Source organism: Aythya fuligula, chromosome 1 (assembly GCF_009819795.1).
Source record: "Aythya fuligula isolate bAytFul2 chromosome 1, bAytFul2.pri, whole genome shotgun sequence".
Classification (NCBI taxonomy): Eukaryota; Metazoa; Chordata; class Aves; order Anseriformes; family Anatidae; genus Aythya; species Aythya fuligula.
Genome location: NC_045559.1, coordinates 45,422,589 through 45,444,719, shown reverse-complemented (window position 1 = coordinate 45,444,719; position 22,131 = coordinate 45,422,589). Strand labels below are relative to the sequence as shown.

The 22,131-nt window shown below is 39.3% G+C and overlaps 1 protein-coding gene across 2 annotated transcripts in view; it reads right to left on the bottom strand.

Annotated features, from left to right (window-relative positions):
- UHRF1BP1L (UHRF1 binding protein 1 like) overlaps window positions 1-17,199 on the bottom strand; it is a 56,957-nt gene extending 39,758 nt beyond the window's left edge. Inside the window, exons 1-3 of one of the 2 annotated variants that reach the window (XM_032183248.1) lie at window positions 16,995-17,053; window positions 9,774-9,911; window positions 22-184 (exon numbers count right to left, since the gene is read on the bottom strand). In XM_032183248.1, coding sequence (XP_032039139.1) covers window positions 22-84 — 63 coding nt within the window. In that variant the 5' untranslated portion in view covers window positions 85-184; window positions 9,774-9,911; window positions 16,995-17,053. Of the gene's footprint in view, window positions 1-21; window positions 185-9,773; window positions 9,912-16,994 lie in introns of both variants that reach the window. The other variant, XM_032183238.1, reaches the window with a different exon arrangement.
- Between the last annotated feature and the right edge of the window lie 4,932 nt (window positions 17,200-22,131).

The window sequence follows — 22,131 nt, the reverse complement described above, 5'->3', positions numbered from 1 at the left end:
CCAGCATAATAAAACACTCACCCTAATGGATGCTTTATTGCAAAAGACTTTGTTTATAGCAAGCCATGTTGGAAGATCCAGCATGTTCTGAAGTACCTCTTGATCCAACTCTAAATTGGTCAGCTGGCCTTCCCCCTTTAACGTGCTCAGGTTGATCTTGTCAGGCGACAGATTTTTGGTGAACCTAAGAACAAACATGCACCTTAAGTAAATGCACGTACAGCAAGTCAGCGCTGTCCTGCACGCAGCAGACAATTTACTTAAAGGAATGGTCTAGCACAGTAGGCAGGGGAGATGGAAATTATATTAGATACAATTTCACCCTGAAAAGAATTAGAACCATGAAATTCATGTTTGCTTTCTCTCTCTAAATACATAGACAATTAAATACACGATGAGGCATTTCCTTACTTGTTCATAACCCAGAATGACAGATGTTTCATTCAAAATACGTTAACTACTTATTTCAAACTATATAAAGTAGAATTGAACCCATTTCACTCTATTTTTTCAAAAGAAAAAAAATCCAAACCTCTGTAACATATACCGTAATTCCTGGAGCATGCAGAAATGACTGATAATTAAACTCAGGACAGATAACAAAAGGGTACTTTTAAATGGTACCTATATTTATTTATTATAGGTACCATTTATTTATATATAAATGGTACCTATATATATATAATATATATATATATTATATATATATGTGTGTGTGTGTGTATACATGTATATACACACACTATGTATATATACACACACGCTTTATATCTTGAAAAAGTTTCATTTATACTATTGTTTTACTCAGAATTTAACAAAGACCTTAAATTATACATTTATATAAACAGGCACACAGGTGAATATAATATACTGGCTGGAAGCATGAAAAAATAGTCTGATGTGCAAAGGCTAAAAAAACATAGCTATTTAATAGAGAAGACATGCAACAAATGTCACTATACTTAAAAGGTGCTATGATTTGTTTATACAGCAGTCAACTGTGTCAAATGGTTGCCATCCTTGTGAGAGGACACGACAAACTCATGAGCGCTCTGCCCTCAAGTCACCAACCATAGCATTATACCTACCACAAGCTAAAGATCGGCTGTATTTAACCACACCCACACACAGCCATGGAAATCTGTTTCTGCTCATGAGTGGGTCTAATTTTACAAGATTAGATAGAAGAAAATACTGCTGCTTGCAGTATTTGTCCCTTTGAGACATTTCCCACTTGGAATCTGCCCATGCTGGTATTTTCCAGGCAGAGCGCAAAAGGGTTGCTCTGTCCAGAATGGCTGCTCTGGTGCAACCCAGAAGCTTCCTTTCCATTCAGACTGGTTTCTGTACAAAGTCCTTATTAAGTAAGGCACACAGGGGGAGATGGTAGAAGAAGGTGAAGAAGGCTGGCAAGCCTTTCCTCCTAAGAGTTTCCAACTGTGGCTTGAAAATTGGCTACCATTTTCTTAGCCCAACTGTTTCATTGCTTTCATGTGATGGTAAGCTTTGGAAATGCATTTACCTAGCCTGACAAAACCAAAAGGCCTATTTACCATTTCTACACACATTCAGACAGACATCATAAACCTACAGAATTTCATCTCCCTGTCAGTTTAAGCATGAAGAACTCTCAAAGACCAAAACATCTGGGGGTGGAGGGAGCACAGAAGCTTGTTCAGAATTTAAAGTTCATTTATTTTTATTTTTTAAACTATACCGTCTGAAGTTATCCAGGATGTATTTGCAAATAATACTGGACATGCTGCTTATGGGAGAACAGTTGCAGTTGTTACTGTTGGCTTAAAAAACAACCAGAAGAAACGAGCTTTGACTCAAGAATAATATATTTTAATAATTACAATACTAAAAAATATATTAAGATCAGACTACTGACAAATATATTTTCCTTGACAACTAGTACTTTTAAGTGCTCCATTTAGAAACATTAAAATTATGTAAGTCCTCTGTTCCTCACATAGTTTTCCAGTTACCCTTCTTTCTTCCTTGTAACAAGAAAGAGTAAAGTGAAGAGCTGAATAACCTGCCTCAGTAAACCACCCTGTCAATAACTGCAAAATATAGAGGTCTTGTATATCAGAAGTCATATTGACAAGTCTCATCCAACTTCTTAATTGAAATTCCTAAAATAAACAGTCCTAAAATAACTGAAATTCCTAAAAATAAACATTGAACGCTTTCAGTCACATCACGGTATCTCTCTCTACTTACTAGATGATAATCACCTTTAAAATAACACCAGTTTGTGATTTTTAAGTCACATTTATACAGCAAACGCAAAATATTCTGCCATTACATACACATGTGGCTTACTGAGACTGATGCTCTTTGTAGGAACTCCCCTCTGGGTCCCCTATAGCTATGGCACAAGAAGCAGCACTCAACCAAGGCAGATAGCTGTAACCATCAGCTTCGTCTTTGTACTGCAGACAAATCACAGTAAAACCCAGAGGATCTACAGGAACACGTTTCCAAATTTCACAGTGAGAAAGACCAAAATACCATCAAGGATGAGAAGAGAGACAGTAAAGCTAATCTTAAGTTACTTCAAACACCCTTGGACAAAATAAGAGCTGTATCCTACCAACAGGGAGCAGAAGGACAGGGAAGGCAATATCAGCAAGCAGTGTCATTTTTCTTCCCTTTCAGCATAGCTTTTTTTTTTTTTTTTTTTTTTTTAAATAATTCTTCTGAGTGCTGCTTTCAATTTTTCACCTTTCCTTGCAACCAGTGAAGGGAAGAATGCTCTGTGTGCTGCTTCATCTAGCACCAACCAACACAAGGGGATATCCACCTGGAAGTCTACACCTTTCATTTCAAAGGTGAGAGAAAGGAACTTCAGCAGGAAAGTTGTGGGAAGGTATTTCAGGTTTAGACACCTCTAACAGCTGATTTCTTCATTCCACTTCCCCAGCTGGAATGTCACTGATGAGCGAGCGGATGCTGGCGAGACAGTGGCACCTCCCCAAAATCCATAGTAACTTCATAACATATGACAACCACATCTGCTCTGCCCAGAGCCAGTTTTCCACAGAGGATGCCAACACTTTACGTTTCTCTAATAATTCCCTGCTCCTTCAAACTCAATTGTTCCACAGAATATACTTACGATTACTTAGCACTTTAGCACCATTTCACACACTACTTCAAATAACAGGAAACTTTAGTTTCTTATGGTGTTTTCTAGTTTATAAATAAATATTTCAAAATTATAAGCTGGCATATTTGAGCAGCTAGCCCTGCAAAACACAATGTGATCACACCAGTTCAAATTTACAAGAATTTGAAACTTCATGGATAATTATTTTTTTTTTTAAAAGGGACTAGTGACAAGAAGAACAGCATTTCACATTTAAAACAAAATTAAAACATATAAAAAATTAACAACAACAAAATCCTCTTAGGGTAACTACAACTCTCCAAATGGCTTTGTTCTAGGATCCTACCATATACCAAGCCAGGACATGCCCTGAAGGTGAGCCATGGACACACTGATGTGTTTCTAGTACAGGTTCCAGTGAACTTGCTGTAAGTGGGCAAAACCCATCACTGACAATATTGTTAAATAAAATAGATAAAATCTGAAACAATGTTTTAATACTATTAAATTTTAATTTTATTATTCAATTAAATGTTAGCAATATTTTTAAAACTCTGGTGTTAACAATGCCTTAGAGATGGTTTCAAATATTTACTATCAAGGTTTAAGAACACCACAGCATGGACTTTTAGGCTGGCAAATTACCTCTACATCTAAATAACAACTGTCTCTCTTAGCACTACAACCTGGAATGCTGAAATTGCTTAAACTTTGAGAACGTATTAGGCTATCATATTTACTATACAATTTTTATATAAAATTGAGAAGTATGTACCAGAAAGTTAGAACAGAATCTTGTTATTCTGAATAAGCACCCATCAGAAATATTTGATAATGTTTGATATAGTGAACATGTTAGACAGAAAAAAAAAAATAAAATTCTCTGAGCTTTCCATGTAATTTCCTGGAACTAACAATGTAACCAACTTCATGACATGCACACACCCTTCTCTCTGACTCAGCCTGTGCAAACAGCCCCCCCATCCCGTCTTTTGGTTTTCAACCTAGCGTACGTTCCTTAGAACAACTTAGTCCTTAAAAACTGGCTCAAACTGGGAGCAAAGGCCAAGACAACTGGACCTTGTCTCTGCATAACATCATCCCTTGAGCTTCCTTTATGAGGGAACAGACAGTGTGGGTAACCCCTACTTGGTGCTAGAAATGAATCAAGGAGAACAGAGGAAAGCAAAAGGAAAGGGCAAGAGGAACAGAAATATAATAAAGTACATGGTTGAGTTTAACAAGGGTTTTTCACACATTATTTTGCTGAGTTAGTAAAACATCATTGTTAATGAGACAATACATAGTTGGCTTGTTAATAGCTTGTTATACAAGCTATTCTTAGCAAAAACATTTTCATTGATTTAGCTTCAATTTAACAAACTATCCTTCCCTTCTCAGAACATACAATCTGAAGTTCGGATTACTACATCTAATAGCATGAATTTCAATCCAGTTTAATATTCAATTCTCTAAGGTGATAGATTAATGCCATAAAATATCTGACACTTTAAATGCAGGAATCCTGAAATACAAAGTTAATACCACAAGCAACTTGACAAACCCCTGAGCTGCGTGACACACACAATTAATATTATTGCGCAGTTAGACAGATGGTTCAATCTTCATTTTACAGACTATTGATTACGAGTTCAATGAAAAGCATAAAAGGTCACAAAATAACAGCACAGTACTAAATAAATATATGTGCAGTAGTCAGGACCACAATGAATAGTAATCTAGAGGTCTCAGTAAAAGAACAGGAAACCCATACGGAAGATTATTTTTTCCTTGCCCAAAATATTTATATTCTGAAGTTTTGCTTGGACAAGAAAGGCTTGGAGTTCTGAATGGGATCTCCACGTTGCACACAGGAAAGATGGCCAAGAAATGAAGCTAGGAAAAAATACAGTGGAGAGGACAGGGGAAGAAGCTATTCTGAAAGGATTAGCTCATGTTTTGTAGAATTGAGCCCACAGACTACGTGAAGTTCAGAGCAGTGCTCCACAAAGGTTTGGAGAGATGCCTTGTCACGTTCAATGAACAGAAACTCCGACCTCTAGATTTAATACAGAAATTATGGAAGTCTGAATCTCATTTGAACATGGGACCCTCAGATGTTTTGCTCATCTACTGAACAGATAATCTGTTCCACCTGGCTCTACCATATGTCCCCCCTGCCTTTTAAATAAAATTCCTCCAGTGATTTGATCCTACGTATATGCCCTGATCGTGACAGACTATTAAATGTTAATATGAGCCACATGTCTTGCTTATGTCCTTACTATGAACCAGAAATCCTTTAGAAGATACATGGTTCAAAACAACAGGCTCAGAAAAAGGGCAGCATGTCCTAACAAGAACTGGCAACTGTATCAATAATAAAACAGTAGGAACTCACCAGAAAGGTTACTTTCTTCCTGTTCCACCTGGCCAAACCAAGTTATTAGATCACCAAGAAATTCAATATAATTTCTGAAGCAAGAAAGTCTTTTTTTTTTTTTTTTTTTATTATTGTAGTTCAGTGGAAAATAAAGGTTCCCATGACTCTTGGTAGAAAGGAGGTCTACCATTATCCTGTTCACTGTACCACTTTAAATTTTAAGACTTAACATTAAAGTGAAGAGGGAAAGAACTAACTCTGTAAAATCTTAAATTAAAAAAAAAAAAAAAAAAAAGGGATCACCACAGCACTTACTGCACTTACTGTTACGAACAACTTCCTTGTGTATTTGCATGTGTATCTCATTTGTAATATTGCAAATCAAAGTTGATTTCCATTAACTGCTCTGATCTGAAAAACCTTTAAAGCCCTCCCACCTTTCACTAAGTCACAAAAAAAAATGTGTCCCAGCAAACAGCAAATAACCTGCTGCAAGCGACATAATTTTCTCTCGTATTTTATCTAGTGTAACCAGAAGCAATAAATACCAAAGTCTCTCAGGGTCAAAACATCACCTGCAAACACTAAGCTCAGGAGCACTGCTATACTTTTCCTCATGACAGCGTATCATTGGTTAAGTCCAAAGTACCAGCATGCTTAGATTTACATGGCAGCAAGTCTTAGATGAGAAAAGACAGACTCCCTAGATTAAAAAAAACAACTCTACATACCAATAATATTAAGCACAATGACCTTCAGAAGAGTTCTTAGTAACTGTCCCTTCTTGACCCATGTATGATGAGAAGGAGAAAGGATAAGAGACTGAAAACAGTTATTTAAGCATTAAAAAGGTTTAGCTGCCATTGAGGCAAAAGTGTCATCTAAAGCAGACAGGCTTCACAGATGCAAAGTGCTTGACCTGTACTGAATACAAACCACAAGCTTCTGTGGAAACTGTCCATGCAACAAGATTAGAATCAAGCAACTTTATATTTTATTTTTAATTAAAAAAAAAAAAAAAAAAAAAAACCTGCAATTGAGATGTCACAAAAGCTGGTACAGAAATTAAGTATACATTAAGTGGCTTAAGGTTAGTAGAAATTGGTCAGACTACAAGAGCACCACGTAATAAGCCCAAAGAATAAGCAGAAATATAAAGGTAGTGGAAAAGGTAGTAGATTGTGAGTAACAGAAACCTTTGAGTGAATTCTGGCTGTCCTAAGGATGTTCTATTTTTAACACAGTACATCACAGCAGTATTTCACCCAGAATGAAATCATTAACTGTGGTTTATGTAAGATTTGGAGTAAATGATTTTTTGCTCCAGAGAATGAGTTAAAATGTGTGATATTATATACAGGTAACATTAAAGTCACATTCATCAAGTCCTCAGAAAACTGACCTTCTGCAGAACTCAACAGATCAACAAGCGGCTTTGCAACAACAGCTGACTCATTGATGATGCTAAATACTAGATGTTGGAAGATAAAACCCAGTAATTTCCATGACTTGTAAATGAAAGGGGTTTTTGTTTGTTTGTTTTTGTTTTAAGAAAATAAAATTGGAAGATAAGAGAAAATGATGAAAAACTGTCTGACATATAAGAAGGTTCAAGTACTACTATATAAAAAAAATGAATGGGAAGTAGCACTAGATTTCACCATAAAATATGATAGCATGCCCTCATTTTGGGTAAAACATTCATTTCTGAAAACATTAAAGCCAATTTAAAAACTGATAGAATAAACAGAAAAAATAATGATGAAGTAATGAACACTACACAGAAAGTTAATTGGGTACGCATTTATCAATGTAAGAACAAAAAAGACACACCAAGCCAAAAGAGAATGCCTTTAAAACCAATAAAGGGAAACGCTCATTACAGAACATTTTAATGACCATGGACCACCAGGATAGAACACAGTACCAAAATCAAAAGCTTAGTAGAATTAAAAAAATAATAATCAGGCAGTCATGGTAAGATCTGTAGGGAGGGGTAATACTTTTTATGCCTTCAGCACAGTACAACTGACCAGACATACACTGATGCATAAACACTTCAAGTTCTTTACTGAAGAATGTTCACAGTGGAGTAAGCTGAAAATAAAAACTTGTGAGAATGAATTTTAATATTTCTGGACTAAAACCCACACACAAAAAATGACATTCTCCCAATCTGCACCACAAAAAGAAAATGGCCATAACACTGCAAAAAGCTCATGACCACCATTATTACCACAAGGCAAGTCTACAATGGGCATAATTTTGATGGTCTTAGAGGCTATCCTCCAGCCTTTGTCCAGAAGTCATCTGTATTGGCAAGGTTGTGTCTTATGTGGATTCTCAAATACCATACACTTTTCTGCCAAGAGGATCCTATCAGTGAACACACTGTAAGGGCTGCCATTCCCTATATTCTAAATGGCAACACGAACTGCAGCAGCTGCACCAACCTGCAGATTTCTCAAGAACACCTACCATTGTCTGTCTATAGTACCAGACTGGCACCTCCTTCCACCCACTGACAACAACTTCTACAAGAGAAGAGTCTAACACCTTTATCCTAATGCCCTTTTAGAGGGCATTCCTGCTTGCATACCTTGCCCACACACACACCAGATGTGACCACACCACCACCTGTGACCCTACAGCTTCAGGCAGGACTTTTCACGCTAAGAAACACAACCTGGAATATCTGAACGGCTCTTATCAGGCCTTTTGACCTGTCATAGTCTAAAGACAGATCTTCTTTCCCCACCCCTGACCAGGCAGATCACTAACTGGCATCCTGACTCAGCACCCAGACCATGCTTCCCCAACCTGTCGCGCCATCCCCCTTCTCTCTCCCGTCCTAGAGGGTGGGTGCCTGAATATTACATTTACTTTTCTGATGCCTCCCAAATAACCGCTTCTATTTAATCGCTACACAGACAGGCTTCGGCATGGACTCAGCTGCCTTCCCAAAGACAACTTCATACACTCAAGGGTGCTCAAAGTCCCATTTTTAAGTCAACACTTTCTCAAATACTGACATTCCCACCAACTCTCTTAACAGTATATAAATCTCCCCCTAATTAGTTCTGTAATAATACATACAGGAAATTATTTCCTTCTATTTGTAAAGGAAGGTATTGGTTGTTCTTTGGGTACAGATAGAACTGAAACAGCTGCTGTCATCAATAGCTATTAGATAATTATATGTCATGCAGCAAATCTGCTCAGAAATAGCCAAGCATTGCACAGAGATGAGGAGCTTTCATTGCATGAATGCTAATCACCCTGTATGTAAAATATTGCTCAATCTTTCATTTATGATAAAACCTCGCACAGACCAGTATCAGCTTCTCTATTCCACGAGCTTTCTCATGCATCGTTAATCATGCGTACAAATGGTCAATGCCATCAAAACCAAAAAATCTGTTTCAAACTTGACAATCTTATACACAACAGACCTTAACATGTACGTTGAGTACAAGAAAACAAAATCCTTAATATGCTAAGACACATCTGGGAAGGTACATGCTATTTCCATATTGCAGGCAGCAAAAATAGCACATCACGTTGAGAATCTGTTGATAGTTGGTAACTGTTCCATTCCAGTCAAAACACAAGATTCTGTAACTAACGCACAGAAAAGGCACTTGACGCAAAATAATTTTATAAATTTAAACCAAGAAACAAGAGTGCAGCATAAAAGCATGACACCATCTGCCTTCTGGAAACTGCACCATTTATTTATGTAACGTTAGCAGATATCTTATTAATGCTAAGCGATCAGATTTTACATCAAAAAAAGATTTTTCAATACAACATAAACTATAAGACCTATTTTATTTTTTTAAAAAATCAGCTATTCTCTTACATAAACCAGGATAAAAGCTGACTGATCCTCCAAATATATATCAATAGAAAGAAAATAAAGATTAAGTTACACAAAGGAAATAAGTAGGTGAAAACAATAAACAGCAAATGTCAAGTAGCCTGTAGGTATGGAGATACACCTAAAAGATTACGTTTAGAAATTACACATAAATATATGTTTATAACAGGATTGCTGTTGTACTTCCCAAGTCAGTTTTGTAAATTTAGTATAGGACTTGTTTTTAAACACACGTGCATAGCAAGCAATTACTTTTTGCAGAATCATAAGTTCCAAAAATAAAAGAGAGAAAACCCAATCAACATTGTATAGAATTCATTTCAGTCCCAAATCTGTATAAATACATACCACCTCTTACATTTAATCTACAAAGGTGGGAGAGGGGAAGTTACCTGAGGGCAAGGTATTCAGACAAAAGGCCCCTATTCCTGGTGAAAGCAAGTGGTCAGTTGCCACGGTTTCTGAGAAGCTTCTGGTGCTCATTTTGGTAGTAAGGATATTCACAGCAAACCAATCTCCAGCAGGGATCGCTGCAGGGAACGGGACACAGGGGACACACAAGGGAGCAAGTTCAAAGGGGAAAAAGGAGTGATACAATAATGTAAGAGATTTTTAGCTAAAGAGAACCGCAGTCACAACAGTTTGCTATACATTAAGACATTCTATAACTGAAAAGGAAATAGAGCTGTATGAAGTGCTACATTCCCATGAGAACATCCCTTACTGCCTGATACTAAGATACTGCAGCTGTGTTTAAATGAACAGCTTATGTAGAAAAATTCAATCATGCGGAAAAGGATCCATATAATACTGCCAGGCGGTTTCAGAGACACTCAGTAAGTGTATTTGGAATGTGAGAAGGCAGCTACCCTGGAGCTGCAGTATGTAAGAGGCTGTTAGTGTATTTTGAAATGCGAGACAACTTTTCAGTTTTGTTTTGCCTGAGATTTCTCATCCCACGTTATTTGTTCCCATTCAGCATCTCCACTACACCTGTTTAAAAGTCACCTTACAGAAATGTGACTCTACAGAGATAAGAGATAACTCGCTGGGTTTCATTCTGTACTTGTGGCAGTGCGACGAGGACCAGCACTTCCTGATTTCACAGGGTTTGAAACTGTACTACATTAAGCCTCTCAACATTTTAAAAAATAGAATATTTAACTTAACAAATTAAACGGCAATGGAAGAAAATAAATGCTTTGTTAACTGTCCGCACTTTGAAAAGATGCCTCAGACTAAATATAACTAATACTTACACTCTATTATTGCAGGGACAGTACAATCCCAGCCCTTCATAGGCTATCTGTTAGGATATCTGAATGATGTTTAAGAGATTTATCACAGAACTGCATTACAGATATGAATGTAGTAGTTATGAATGAGAATTTTTCTACAGTCTCCAGATCCCCAAGCAACGGGAGCGGCTACAACGTGAAAATTGTGGGTCCCAAGGTTGCTTCCTCAGGAGTCAGATGAAGAAGCCAACCAGTCTGAGAAAACAAAAGCTCTGGCATTCCCAAGCTGTACGGTAGTTGCATGGCAGAACTGCCACACGATTTGTGCTGGGGTCCTGCCTCACACATCTAGGCGCAAGGCTCCTAGATCCACACTAGGAAGCCTGAAAGGATGGAAAGCCACAGCCTGAGCCGGAGCTCTTGTACTTCTTACATTCCTCTCCTGATTGTCCTAACAAGAAGATGATGGAATGAAGAGATCCAAACTTTGGTTAGCATCAGCTCCTCAGAGGTGTACAGAAGAACTGCAGGACCTACTGTTTAAGAAACCTTGATTCCCCAGCAACCTGCCAAAAATTAGGTAGGTATCTCTCACATAATTAGTTGTTAGCAATTATTCTCATTATTTTCAATAAATAGATAAATAAATAAATTCATGAAACAAATTAATTTGTGTAAGCCTTCCTAATTCTGTTAGTGTTTCAGCAGAAATCATTTGATATCCTTTGCCCAGTCTGCTTGTACAAGAAAACTGGAATTAAAACCAAATACACTTTAACAATCGCCTTCTACTCAAAGTTTTGTACATAGTTTTATAGCTCTTTGATATAAAAAACACTAAGGCTTCAGGAGAAATACCAAATGTTAAAAAAAAAAAAAAAACCTCTGCGTTTTGTTTTGATTCTTCCCTACTGCATACTTGTTTAAACATAACAATTTTATTCCCCACAGGCATTATTTAAATACCCTTCTTCCTAAGAATGCTTTGCACTCGTGTATCAGCTGCTTGTACATGAAGTAATCTTCTACATCATTTTAATTCTGGAAACCTATTTCCCTGTAAGCCTGTTGTGAGAATTGCTTCAAAGGAAATGATCACATACTATGCAACTAAAATGCTACTGATTAATTCATGGCGATTCTGTAAATGCATTAATTTTTAATATGTATACACAAGACTTGTCTGACAAACAAAACTTCAGCAGAACTTTAATGGTACAAATGTCTGCAAAATCACCATCCAGATTTATAATGCCTTTGCAAAAAACTGATATAAAACAAACTGAAAGTTGGAAATAAAATTCAGTGAATTTATTTTATTAACCCAAATGCTCTTGAAGTCTCAAGAGATTTTTATGAATGGCGACACACAAGATTTAATCATTTATATCTTAATATTAATAAATGTACTGATTAAGAACTCCACCAGCAAATAGATTATTGCAAGTTTATCTCCAAAATAAACTTTATAAATTCAAAAAGAGCACCACAGCAATTTCAGTTCAGCTTTTTAGATGACATTCTGCTGCAAAAGCTTAAAACACAACTGTGAAGCTACTAATAAAAATAGAAATGAAAAAGGTTTTTTTGTTATTGAAAAAAATACATTCATTGATTCTTTTATATTTATCAGAATACTACCAACACTTTCACATAGGCAAAATCATTTGCATGAGGTCTTCACTTAGAATCATAATAAAATTTTACATTGTGCTGTATTTCTTACGTTCCTTTATGTTTGAAATTCAATACTTTTTGTATCTTTCTGTTTTCTTCCGCCACCCCAAGCAGTTTTGCTTTACTGTCTGTTCCATTTTTTTCAGACTTGATTCTTTCACTAGGTTCAGCAGCATGAGGTTTGTAATAAACAGATAACACTTTCTGTACGCATTCAGATTAAATATAGACTTATTCAGAACAATGCAGATTGTTCCACCCACCTACGTTGTGCTTTGAAGTCCTTCCATATACTACATAAGCCAATAAAGTCAGTCATGTAGAAAACATCCTGTAAATCCTTCAGTGTAAGCAGGGAAGGAACCTGTTTTATGCTTATTCTAGGGAAAGTACATGCTTTGTGTTCTTTGGCTGGCTAAAAAAAAATGGGGTAACTTTCACAAAACTGCAGTAAGCCAGAAGTAGGATATTCAGTAGGGTGAAAAGAAGCACACGCCCCTTGCTTCTTATGCTACTAGTAGAAGTTGGAAGTTTCAAAGGTCATCCAAACAACTACAGGTAATTGCTTACAAGAAGAAACTACTCCAAGTACGTAACCCTGCTACACCAGTAGGTTCAAAAAGAAATAACCCCAATCTCTTGGGGTGGCAATGTGCCCCGCCAAAGAGGTGTATCTCACGGGTACCGAGCAGAGTGACACACAGGTCAAATATTAGCCGGGACTGATATCGGTGAGGCCGTACCCGCTGATGCGATACCGCTGCACACAGCAGGATCAACCGATCCCTTGGATCCGTGCAATCCTTATGTCACTCTTTGTAGAATTAATCTTCCTAGGCATTTTAGGATGATTTTCCAACTATGTGATAGATAAAGTTATCGTGAAACATACTGCAATTTTCTTCTACTGAAATCTTAAGTTTTGCATCCACTGCTGCAGGCGAGCTAAAGCAAGTTCACCCAGAACCTCAGATACTGCCACGAACAGAAAGTGACCTGGATTTCTGCCACAAACGTTTTTCAGCCACTTAAGATTTTTCTTTGTGTGCACCTGTGTAAAAACACCAAATATGTATGACTAAAACAAAAAATGTGATTTTCTTTTTCAAGTTGAAGTATCCGCTATCATTGGTAAACTTCAGAGTTAATAAGCAATTAAGATGAAGAATATCACAGGCAGTGGGGCTAATTTCATACAGAGGCAAGTTTAGCTTTCCTTCATGCTTCTCAGACTTACACTTCAGTAAAAATTCTTTTATAGAAAGGCATGGATCTTGAAGACACACAGAGGTCTCCCTGTTAGACCACAGATTAGCTAGAAAGGAAATTTTAGTCAATGATATTAAAAGACAAAAAAAAAAAAAAAAAAAAAAAAAAAAAAAAAAAAAAAAGTCTTATACAAGCCTGTGTCAGCAACTCCTGATCTCTGACAGTATTTGGGATCTGAACAACTGAAGAGTCAAACCCTGACAGTGATGATGACCCCCTTCTAACTACAGGTAGTACAACAGGCACACTATTGGGATTGTGCATAGTGAAATCTAGAGTCCTGCTGGCAATCTGTAAAACCACTGCATTAAACACTTGTCCACAAAGTCTAACAAAGGAAAAAGATGCAAAACTGGAAGCTATCTGCTTATTGCAGCAAAGCAGTCCACAGAAAACCTTGCAAGAAAAGCTGCTCTTTAGCAAGAAATCTCTCACCCGTGAAAAGACACTATGGCACAGGTTAAGATTCAATGCGTATTTCAGTTCATTTCATTCGGAGAAAAAGCCTGACAAGATGAGTAAGTGATCTCAAACTCCTAGCCACAATGTTTCATTTCTACCTTTGTGAAGGATATCACCATTATTCAGATATACTTGTTTCATTGGAGGGCAGGTAATGTTACGGAACAAAGGAACTCCAACATGCATGTTCGCCAAAAAAGTGATCCCACCACAATAAGCAGCTGACAAAAATTCAAAGCACCAAGCTTTCAAACAGCAAACTCATCTCTTCAGCTTAGTAAACCATGCTTAGTTTCAAATGCTGTATCAAGCAGCATATAATCCAAATAACAGAAAAATGTAACTGTGTTCCCCTCTTCCTTCCTTCTCCACATTTTCTTCTGCAGCCTTGGAGAAGAGCAACACATGTTGAAGGCAGTGGACAGAGCTTATACTTGAACAAATTTCTAAAAGACTGTAATAAAACTGAAAACTCATCACCAGAGCCTGAAAGAAGATTCAGATTTTTACAAAACTCTGCATACCTTGTTTCTAAGATGCAGGACAGTATTAAGAAAACTATTTTACAATCTAAAGAGCCATTTAGGTATCAAAATGTTTTCAGAATCCAGTTTGGATCTCCCTCTTCTTGTTTTCAGGCTTTAAAAATCTGTATCATATATAAGAATTTCCCCTAGATAACAAACATAGAGTAAGACTGCTTCACACCCCCAGTGTCCATCAGTTCATCTAAAAGCACTGTAAAACTGAATTAATGGAAGCTTCAATAACTGAATGACACAAATTATGCTTTTAATTTTGCAGACGCAATATCCAGATGGCTGTAAGAAAGCTGAAATTTGCTAATGCATGTGGTGACAGATATTGCAGCAATCTCTATAAAAAATATTGCTAAATCAATATCTGTGGGGGGGATTCAGCAGGGAAGGTCTGGACAATAAGCCATCCAGAGGTCCCTGCCAACCTCAACCATTCTGTGATTTGTGACAAAAAAAAAAAAAAAAAAAAAAAGGAAAGCACAGAAACCTGTAACTGAAGGTAAAAGATTACGTCTCTATTTGTTCTGCGAAGTACAAATTACATTTCACTTTGTTCAAAGAGCAATCTAATCACCAAAACTGGAATACAAAGAGAGGAAACAAAGATGAAAATAAATCAAGATAACTGAGTAATTCCTTCAACTTTTCCTTTATTATACATGGACTTTTTCCAGTACATTTCAATCCTGACAGTAATATGTCCCTTGGTGAAGATGACAAAAAGGCATCAGTTTTGAGGAACTATGAGAACTGCAGAACAGGAACCAATATAGTAATAGAATCTGAAGTGAAAGTGTCTTTTGGCACCCTCTGTATTACAGGAACTTCCTTATGCCTTTGGCTCCAGACTGATACATAACAATGTGTGAAGCCTACGTTAACCTCAGCCTTATAAAACCTAATAAGGAAGGAAAACCTGAAATAGAGAATAATGTCATGATTTTTGTTGGGGAAAAAAAATAATCCTTGAAATGTAAAGAGCCACCTGAATTTGTTCTCTGGTGTAACCAAGTTCTGCAATCACTGAAGCACCAGTTCTGCAGGGAGAAAAGATTATCTGATCATGTGCTTAAGAACACCCATAATAAGGGCCTTAATAATAAGGTCTGTCTTTTGCTGTGTTAATATTGGTGTAGCCTCAATAATTGTGAGCCTCAGCTTTAAACTAAAAACCTCAGATCGTTAGACATATCTCATAAGCTTTTCAAAAATGTCAAAACTTATAGCAATCAGTTAAGGTAGCCTTGTTGAATAAACGTTATCACATCCCACAAGAAAACACACAGATTCATCAACATCAGAAAGTACTTAACACTGCTTTTGAAAGCTATTTATTTCACAAACTAGACAAAGTCCAGCTCACGTTACTCGTGCTCAGTTACTAGACACGTTTTTTACTTTAACCTGTAGCATTGAGACCAGTTCACTTCCCTTCTGGTACAGCTTACTAAACGGCGCTATAGGAAGGGAACTGTATCAGTGAATTGAGTTCAGTGATTTCCTGTATGCTCGCTCAAGGCAGATGACATCTTCGTCCAGCATTCCCATTCTTGCAGTGCTCAGTTACTGTCTTGCGAAAACAAGACTTCTGCATCAGCATTCCCAGCTACGAAAGCTCACAGACAGGGCGGAGGACAATTACTTCACTGCTGTTTGATACATCATCTTTAAGGGACGGGCAGCGAAGGGCTTGGAATGGGAATTGTGCTTTCCCTGTGCACCGTCGGCACAATTGACAAATGGCAATCTGGCATTTGGTTTTCTCTATTAATTAACAGTAAGATAAACGCATTTGAAATACCATAAAAATAGAAAGAAACGTTAAAAAAAGGCAAAGTAGTATGGGGCCAACTTCTCAAGCAATGCTGAATTTATAAAAGTAAATCCTGAGGAACAGCAATGCTGCAGTAGTGTGACAGATGAGGCACCTACTGGGCTTTTGTCTTTCTTTACAAACGGAAGAAATTTCAACTGTGGCTTTTGGGAATCGTTGTGCACTTCGCGTGCTTGCATAGTTTCCACGACTTCCCAGCACAGGGCCCTGCCAGCCCCCGAACCCTTCCCGGGTGACGATTTTTAACCTCCCGCTGCCCACGTCGGGCGCAGCCGAGTTCCCCACACGACGCCCAAGTTGTCTCATGGCTCCGGCAGCGCCGCCGCCAGCCTCCCCGGCCCCACCGGGCGCTCCCACAGCTCGGAGGCGGCCGAAGATCCGCAGGGACCCCGCGCCCCCCGCCTCCTCCCCGCTTCCCGGGCGCCCTAGCGAGCCGCATCGCCCCGCTCCAAGCCCCCGGGAGGCGGCTCCAGGTGTCCCCTCCGCCGGCCGAGCGACGCCCGGCCCCTGCTCGCCCCACGCCGTGCCGGGCCGCGGGGCCTCTCGCACGATCCCCCCCGCACGCCTCAGCCCCCCGCGGGCAAGGGCGCTGACCTGGAGAGATGCTTCAGGATCTGCTTCTTGATGATGCCCGCCATGGCGTCCGCCGGCCCGCGCCCCTCACGACGACCGGCCGGCAGCGGGGCCGCGCCTCATCCCTCCGCCCGCCCCAGCCCGAGCCCGAGCCCCAGCCCGAGCCGCTCGGGCAGACCGCGGGGCGCGCAGCCGCTGCCGCCGCTCCCCCTCACTCGGCGCCCGCCGCCATCTTGGCTGCAGCATCGCCTAGAGACGGGGGGCGGTGGCACCGCCGCCCCGCACGGGGAGAGGCGGGCCTGAGGCGGGGCGGGAGGGGGGCACCGCCTCCCCCCGGTGCCTGACGACCCGCTCGGGAGGCCGCCCGTAGCCTCGGGTGTCCCCCCGGTCCGTGCCGGTGTCTGGTCTTCGCTCTCCCTCCGTGCCCGCGGCTGCCCCGCGGAGTTTGCCTCCCCCCTTGCCCCCAGCCCCAAGCCACCGACAGTGGTCGGTGTTCGGGTGGAAAACCCGTCGTGAAGGGGATCTAAAGGTGTAATGTGTACCACAAATGGTTCTAATATGCGGCAGCAAAGATTCCTCCAGATGAAATGCTCATTCGCCTACGTGCGCTAATAGCTGGCGTAATACCTGCACATCGCGTGCTCCCCAAGTGTCAGAGCTGTGACAGATCCATCCCAGAGGTCGTTCACAGAAGCAAAATCTGGTGTTCCTCTAGTTTTCCAGATAAATTCCATTACTCTAGCACTTCTGTTCACCTTGATGAGCCAAGTGATAACATTTATCCGTTTTATACCTCTCTTTACAAGCAATGCTCGTTTACAGCTACAAAAAACATTCCTAAAATTTTTTCCATCTGGGATCCCCGAAATCGGTCCAAAATGCTGTGCCAAGCAAACCAACAACTCCAGCAGCAATAAATTTGATGCTGTCAACTCTTCTTCCATAGGAAGTTGTCCAGGCACAGCTCCTGCTCCTGGGCCTCTTCCCAGCCCAGCCATGATCCAGGATGGCTACGGCTGCTCCGCGCTGCCCAAAAGGGACAACGCAAGAAATGCTTACTGACATAAACACAGTGCTATGGGAATTAATTCAGGTGCATGTACACATCATATTTCCCCTAAACTCAGTTTCTTGGTACTTACTCAAACCCCTAGACTTTTAAAATCAGGCTCTTCTCCAGGTGATATTTAACAGGGTATCCATGGCAAGTATAAAGCCTACAGGTTATGATAATTTTATGAGGACAGATTCTCATGCTGTGGCAAAATTTCTAAGCAAGTTAAAAATTAAATGACTGGTAATAGTTTTGTTCCAGTAACCATCTTCTCTGGGGTTCCCTCATTTTAGAAAATGTAACTTGAGAATTTCAGTGGTGGGTAACCAGGTACTCTAAATAATATTTTTAATCAGAAATAAAATAAAATAAAATAAAATAAAATAAAATAAAATAAAATAAAATAAAATAAAATAAAATAAAATAAAATAAAATAGCTAAAACGGACATGCTTTTCAGATGTGACCTCTTTATGAAGAACATTTGCTGGCTCTAGAATATACTCTAGAGCTGGAGAGGAAAGACATCAGACACTACTTTCTTTGCTTCTCATATACATAACAGATTAATAATTTACAAGCAATGAACCAAAACCCCAAGGACCTTCAAGTCAGATATATGAAGCAGTAACAGATGAAAAAATAGGTCAGGAAATTAACGTTTTCAATTGATTTTTCCGGGCATTTAAAAATCAGTCAGTGCATAATATTGACCTCATTATATTCTTTAAAGAGATTTATAAAGTGGAAATGAGCTGCTAACACCTTTATTCAGGTTTTAAGTTCAATATTCTTCAACTCGAAAACAAACAAACAAAAAACAACAAACAAACACCACAAACAACAACATCTTGGAATTCTTGGAGAAATGTTGTTTATCGTGATAAATCAGTTTCCCACCACTGAAGAAAATAAAGGGGACAAGGTAAGCAGGACCTGTGCTGTGTGTTCTCTTTCAAGTGTTCTGCTCACATAGGTCTGGTAGAAAAGGGTAAGTCCAGAGGACAGGCTGATTGAAACTGAAAACAGAAATATTCCTGCCTGGCGGGGTTGATCTGAGTCATGACTTCACTTTCTCCCCAGTTTCCTGGAGCACATCAAATGGAGGAAAATGCATAGATCAGCCCCTCTTGCTTGGAGCAGAATATCTGGTACTTTTTAGATCCTGACGCAAATTATTATCAGGATATCCCCAGACTATATTAATTAGACTGTGGCCTGATTCTTCAAATCACAGTCCCATGTTTTCAAGCAGATGAATTTCTGGTAAAACGCTCATGCTAATTAGACCACAGCTATGTGAAGATGATGCTTAAAACAACATTGCAAAGACTGACTCCTGCTCTGAATGGAGGAAGGCAATCATTTATGAAGAAGCTTGTGAGAGTGTCATCAACTGTCACCTTAATAAAACCACAAGCAGGAAAGAGTGGTTTAGTCTTCCTGACTACTTCGCCCTTAACGTTGCTATGTAGGATTTCTTCATATAGCAAACAAGGCTCTTTGCTCTTGATTTATCATGTTGAACCCCCATAAAACAAGAAACAACAGCCACAAGAGAAGAAAAGAAGGGGAGGCTGTAGTGGCAGATCTGCATGGTCACAATGGACCTGCCTGATGAACCCTGGGCTGTGTCTGTCCCTGTCTGGCCCCACTAGATCTGCTCCTGAGAATTGCCTTCTGTTCTTGGCCTTGGGCCTGATTCATCACCAGAAACCTACCTGATGACCTGGGCTCTGGGTTGCCCCCACAGCCCTGCCCTGACTGCCCTGCTCCCCGACTAGAGGTGGTGGGACAGGCCTGGGCTGGGAAGGTTGCAGAATCTACCTCAGCTCCTGGCTTTCCTCCTTCACAGAGCAGCTGGCCCTCTTGGCAAATACAAAGAACCTCACTAATGGGTGTGTCCGGGGCAGTAAAATGATCTCAAAAAAGAACTTTGGCTCATATTTACCACAAATAGTTTCTACAGCCTATCTGTGAACTCCTTCCCTTCAAGAGAGGACCCAAGAACCCGAGGATGTACAGCATTCCCCATCAGGCTGCTCATCTTTCATCATCAGCTAGGCAAAGAAAGGTGCACTGTGTTCAGTTCATGGATGCCAAGTCCAGGATGCACTTCTGGCATCAGGGTCAAAGAATGCAATAACTTATTCCTCAGGGATAACTTCTGGATGCTTTAAACAACCTGCAAATTCACAGTTGGCACTGTTTGACCATTCTGAGGCCGTGCATTCCTACAGAGCACAGCAAATAAGCAGTTCTGTGCTTTGCAGGGGGTGTGCAGATGGAATCCAGCTTTTCATGTGGTCGCGTGGATTCCTTCAGTGTGTAAACTGGAATGGAATACAGACAGGGAAAAATACATAAGTAGAATCAAAGTAACTTCAGAAACATGAAGAAAACAGAGGAATTAACAAAAATATTTTTTCCATCAAATGAGGCAGTAGAAGATGTGGAAAAAGAACAAATAAAACATGACCCATTAAGTTCAGATTTGCTTTCAGTGTGTGCTTTTTCAGTGTGTACTTGCTGCATGAGAAATTCAGCATGGCTTTGTATGGATAATGGAAAAAAAAAATTCCAAATATGCAAGGTTTGAGTAATCTGATGGACCATTGCTCTAGGTTGAAAAGCATCATAAAGTATGAATTTTAAGCTACTGTATAAGGCAATGTACAAAGTTTGCTACCGTGTAAAAGTGACTTTGAAGGTCATATTTTTGTGTCCTTGCTATGGTACTGACTTTGTTAGGTACTCCATTAACAACAAAGAAGTTTTATCAGAAGTGCCATGCAAATATCTGGGTGAATGTGTAAGCAAACACAATAAATATGTATGCAATCTGTCCCCAGTTAGCAACAATAGTAAAAATAATAATAATAATAATTTTTAAAAAATCTTTACTTCCTGGAGATTTAAAATATTTATAGACGAAAATGTAAGTGAACTGTTAAGGGCCTGATATTTATTTTATGAGATCTAAAACAGAAAAAAATATATAAATAAAAACAAAACAAAACAAACAAACAAACAAAACAACTAACTGAATTCAATACAAGTCATTACATGATAACAGATGATAATCTAGTAGAGCCGGAGCTGGTATCTAGAAGAGGAAAAGGAATTAATTAAATTCTGGCTTTCTCATTTAATTTCATAAAACAAAAGTTAGCAATAGCTATAATGAATTTGTCTCTTACTCTGAGAACTTTATATCGTTAATAAAGTGTAAGGTAACATTTACATGTAGATGATTTTAAGAATAATGTTGCATGCTTCATTGTAAACCTGTGAATACGTAAAGCATTCTGTTTTGTGTATTTGGGGCTTGGAGTTTTAATTACAAAACCAAAATGTATTGTTATGGTACCTTTGTCAATGGACAAAGAAGGAAAACAACACTTTACAGTGTCCTCTAACAGAATCCTGGAACTCCTGACCTGGAGAAATAGGCCTCTGGTTAATTCCTGTGACCTCACCTCAAGAGCCAAAGAATTGATCTGCTAGCGCAGGGATTAATGCTGCTGTCCTTAAGATCTTACAAGCACAGACTGGTCTGAAAATGGGTGTGTTCTGCTGAACCTGGTGGCTCATTGAAAGACATTTGATGTATGTTATGATGAACAAGAATCACACAGAGTAGCAGTTATCCTTACGGTTTATGCTTCCAGGGGAGTTATGTGGAGATACAAAGTGCTGTGTTACCTATTTTATTGAACAACAGCAGGCACTGTGATGGTATGTAAAAGGTAAAGCAGAAATCACAGAATCATTAAGGTTGGAAGAGATCTTCAAAATCATCTGGTCCAACCATAACCCTACCAGCAATGCTGCCCACTAAACTATGTCCCTAAGCACCAGGCCCAACCTTTCCTTGAACACCCCCGGGGCCAGTGACTCCACCACTTCCCTGGGCAACCTGTTCCAATACCTGACTGCTCTTTCTGAGAAGAAATGTCTCCTCAATTCCAACCTGAACCTCCCACTAGTTATCTGTGAGAAGCAGCTGAGCCCCTGCAGTGGGTTTATGTGGCATGGTTTAGGTAGCAGGGGGCCATAGGGGTGGCTTCTGTGAGAAGAATCCAGAAGCTGCCCCATGTTAGGT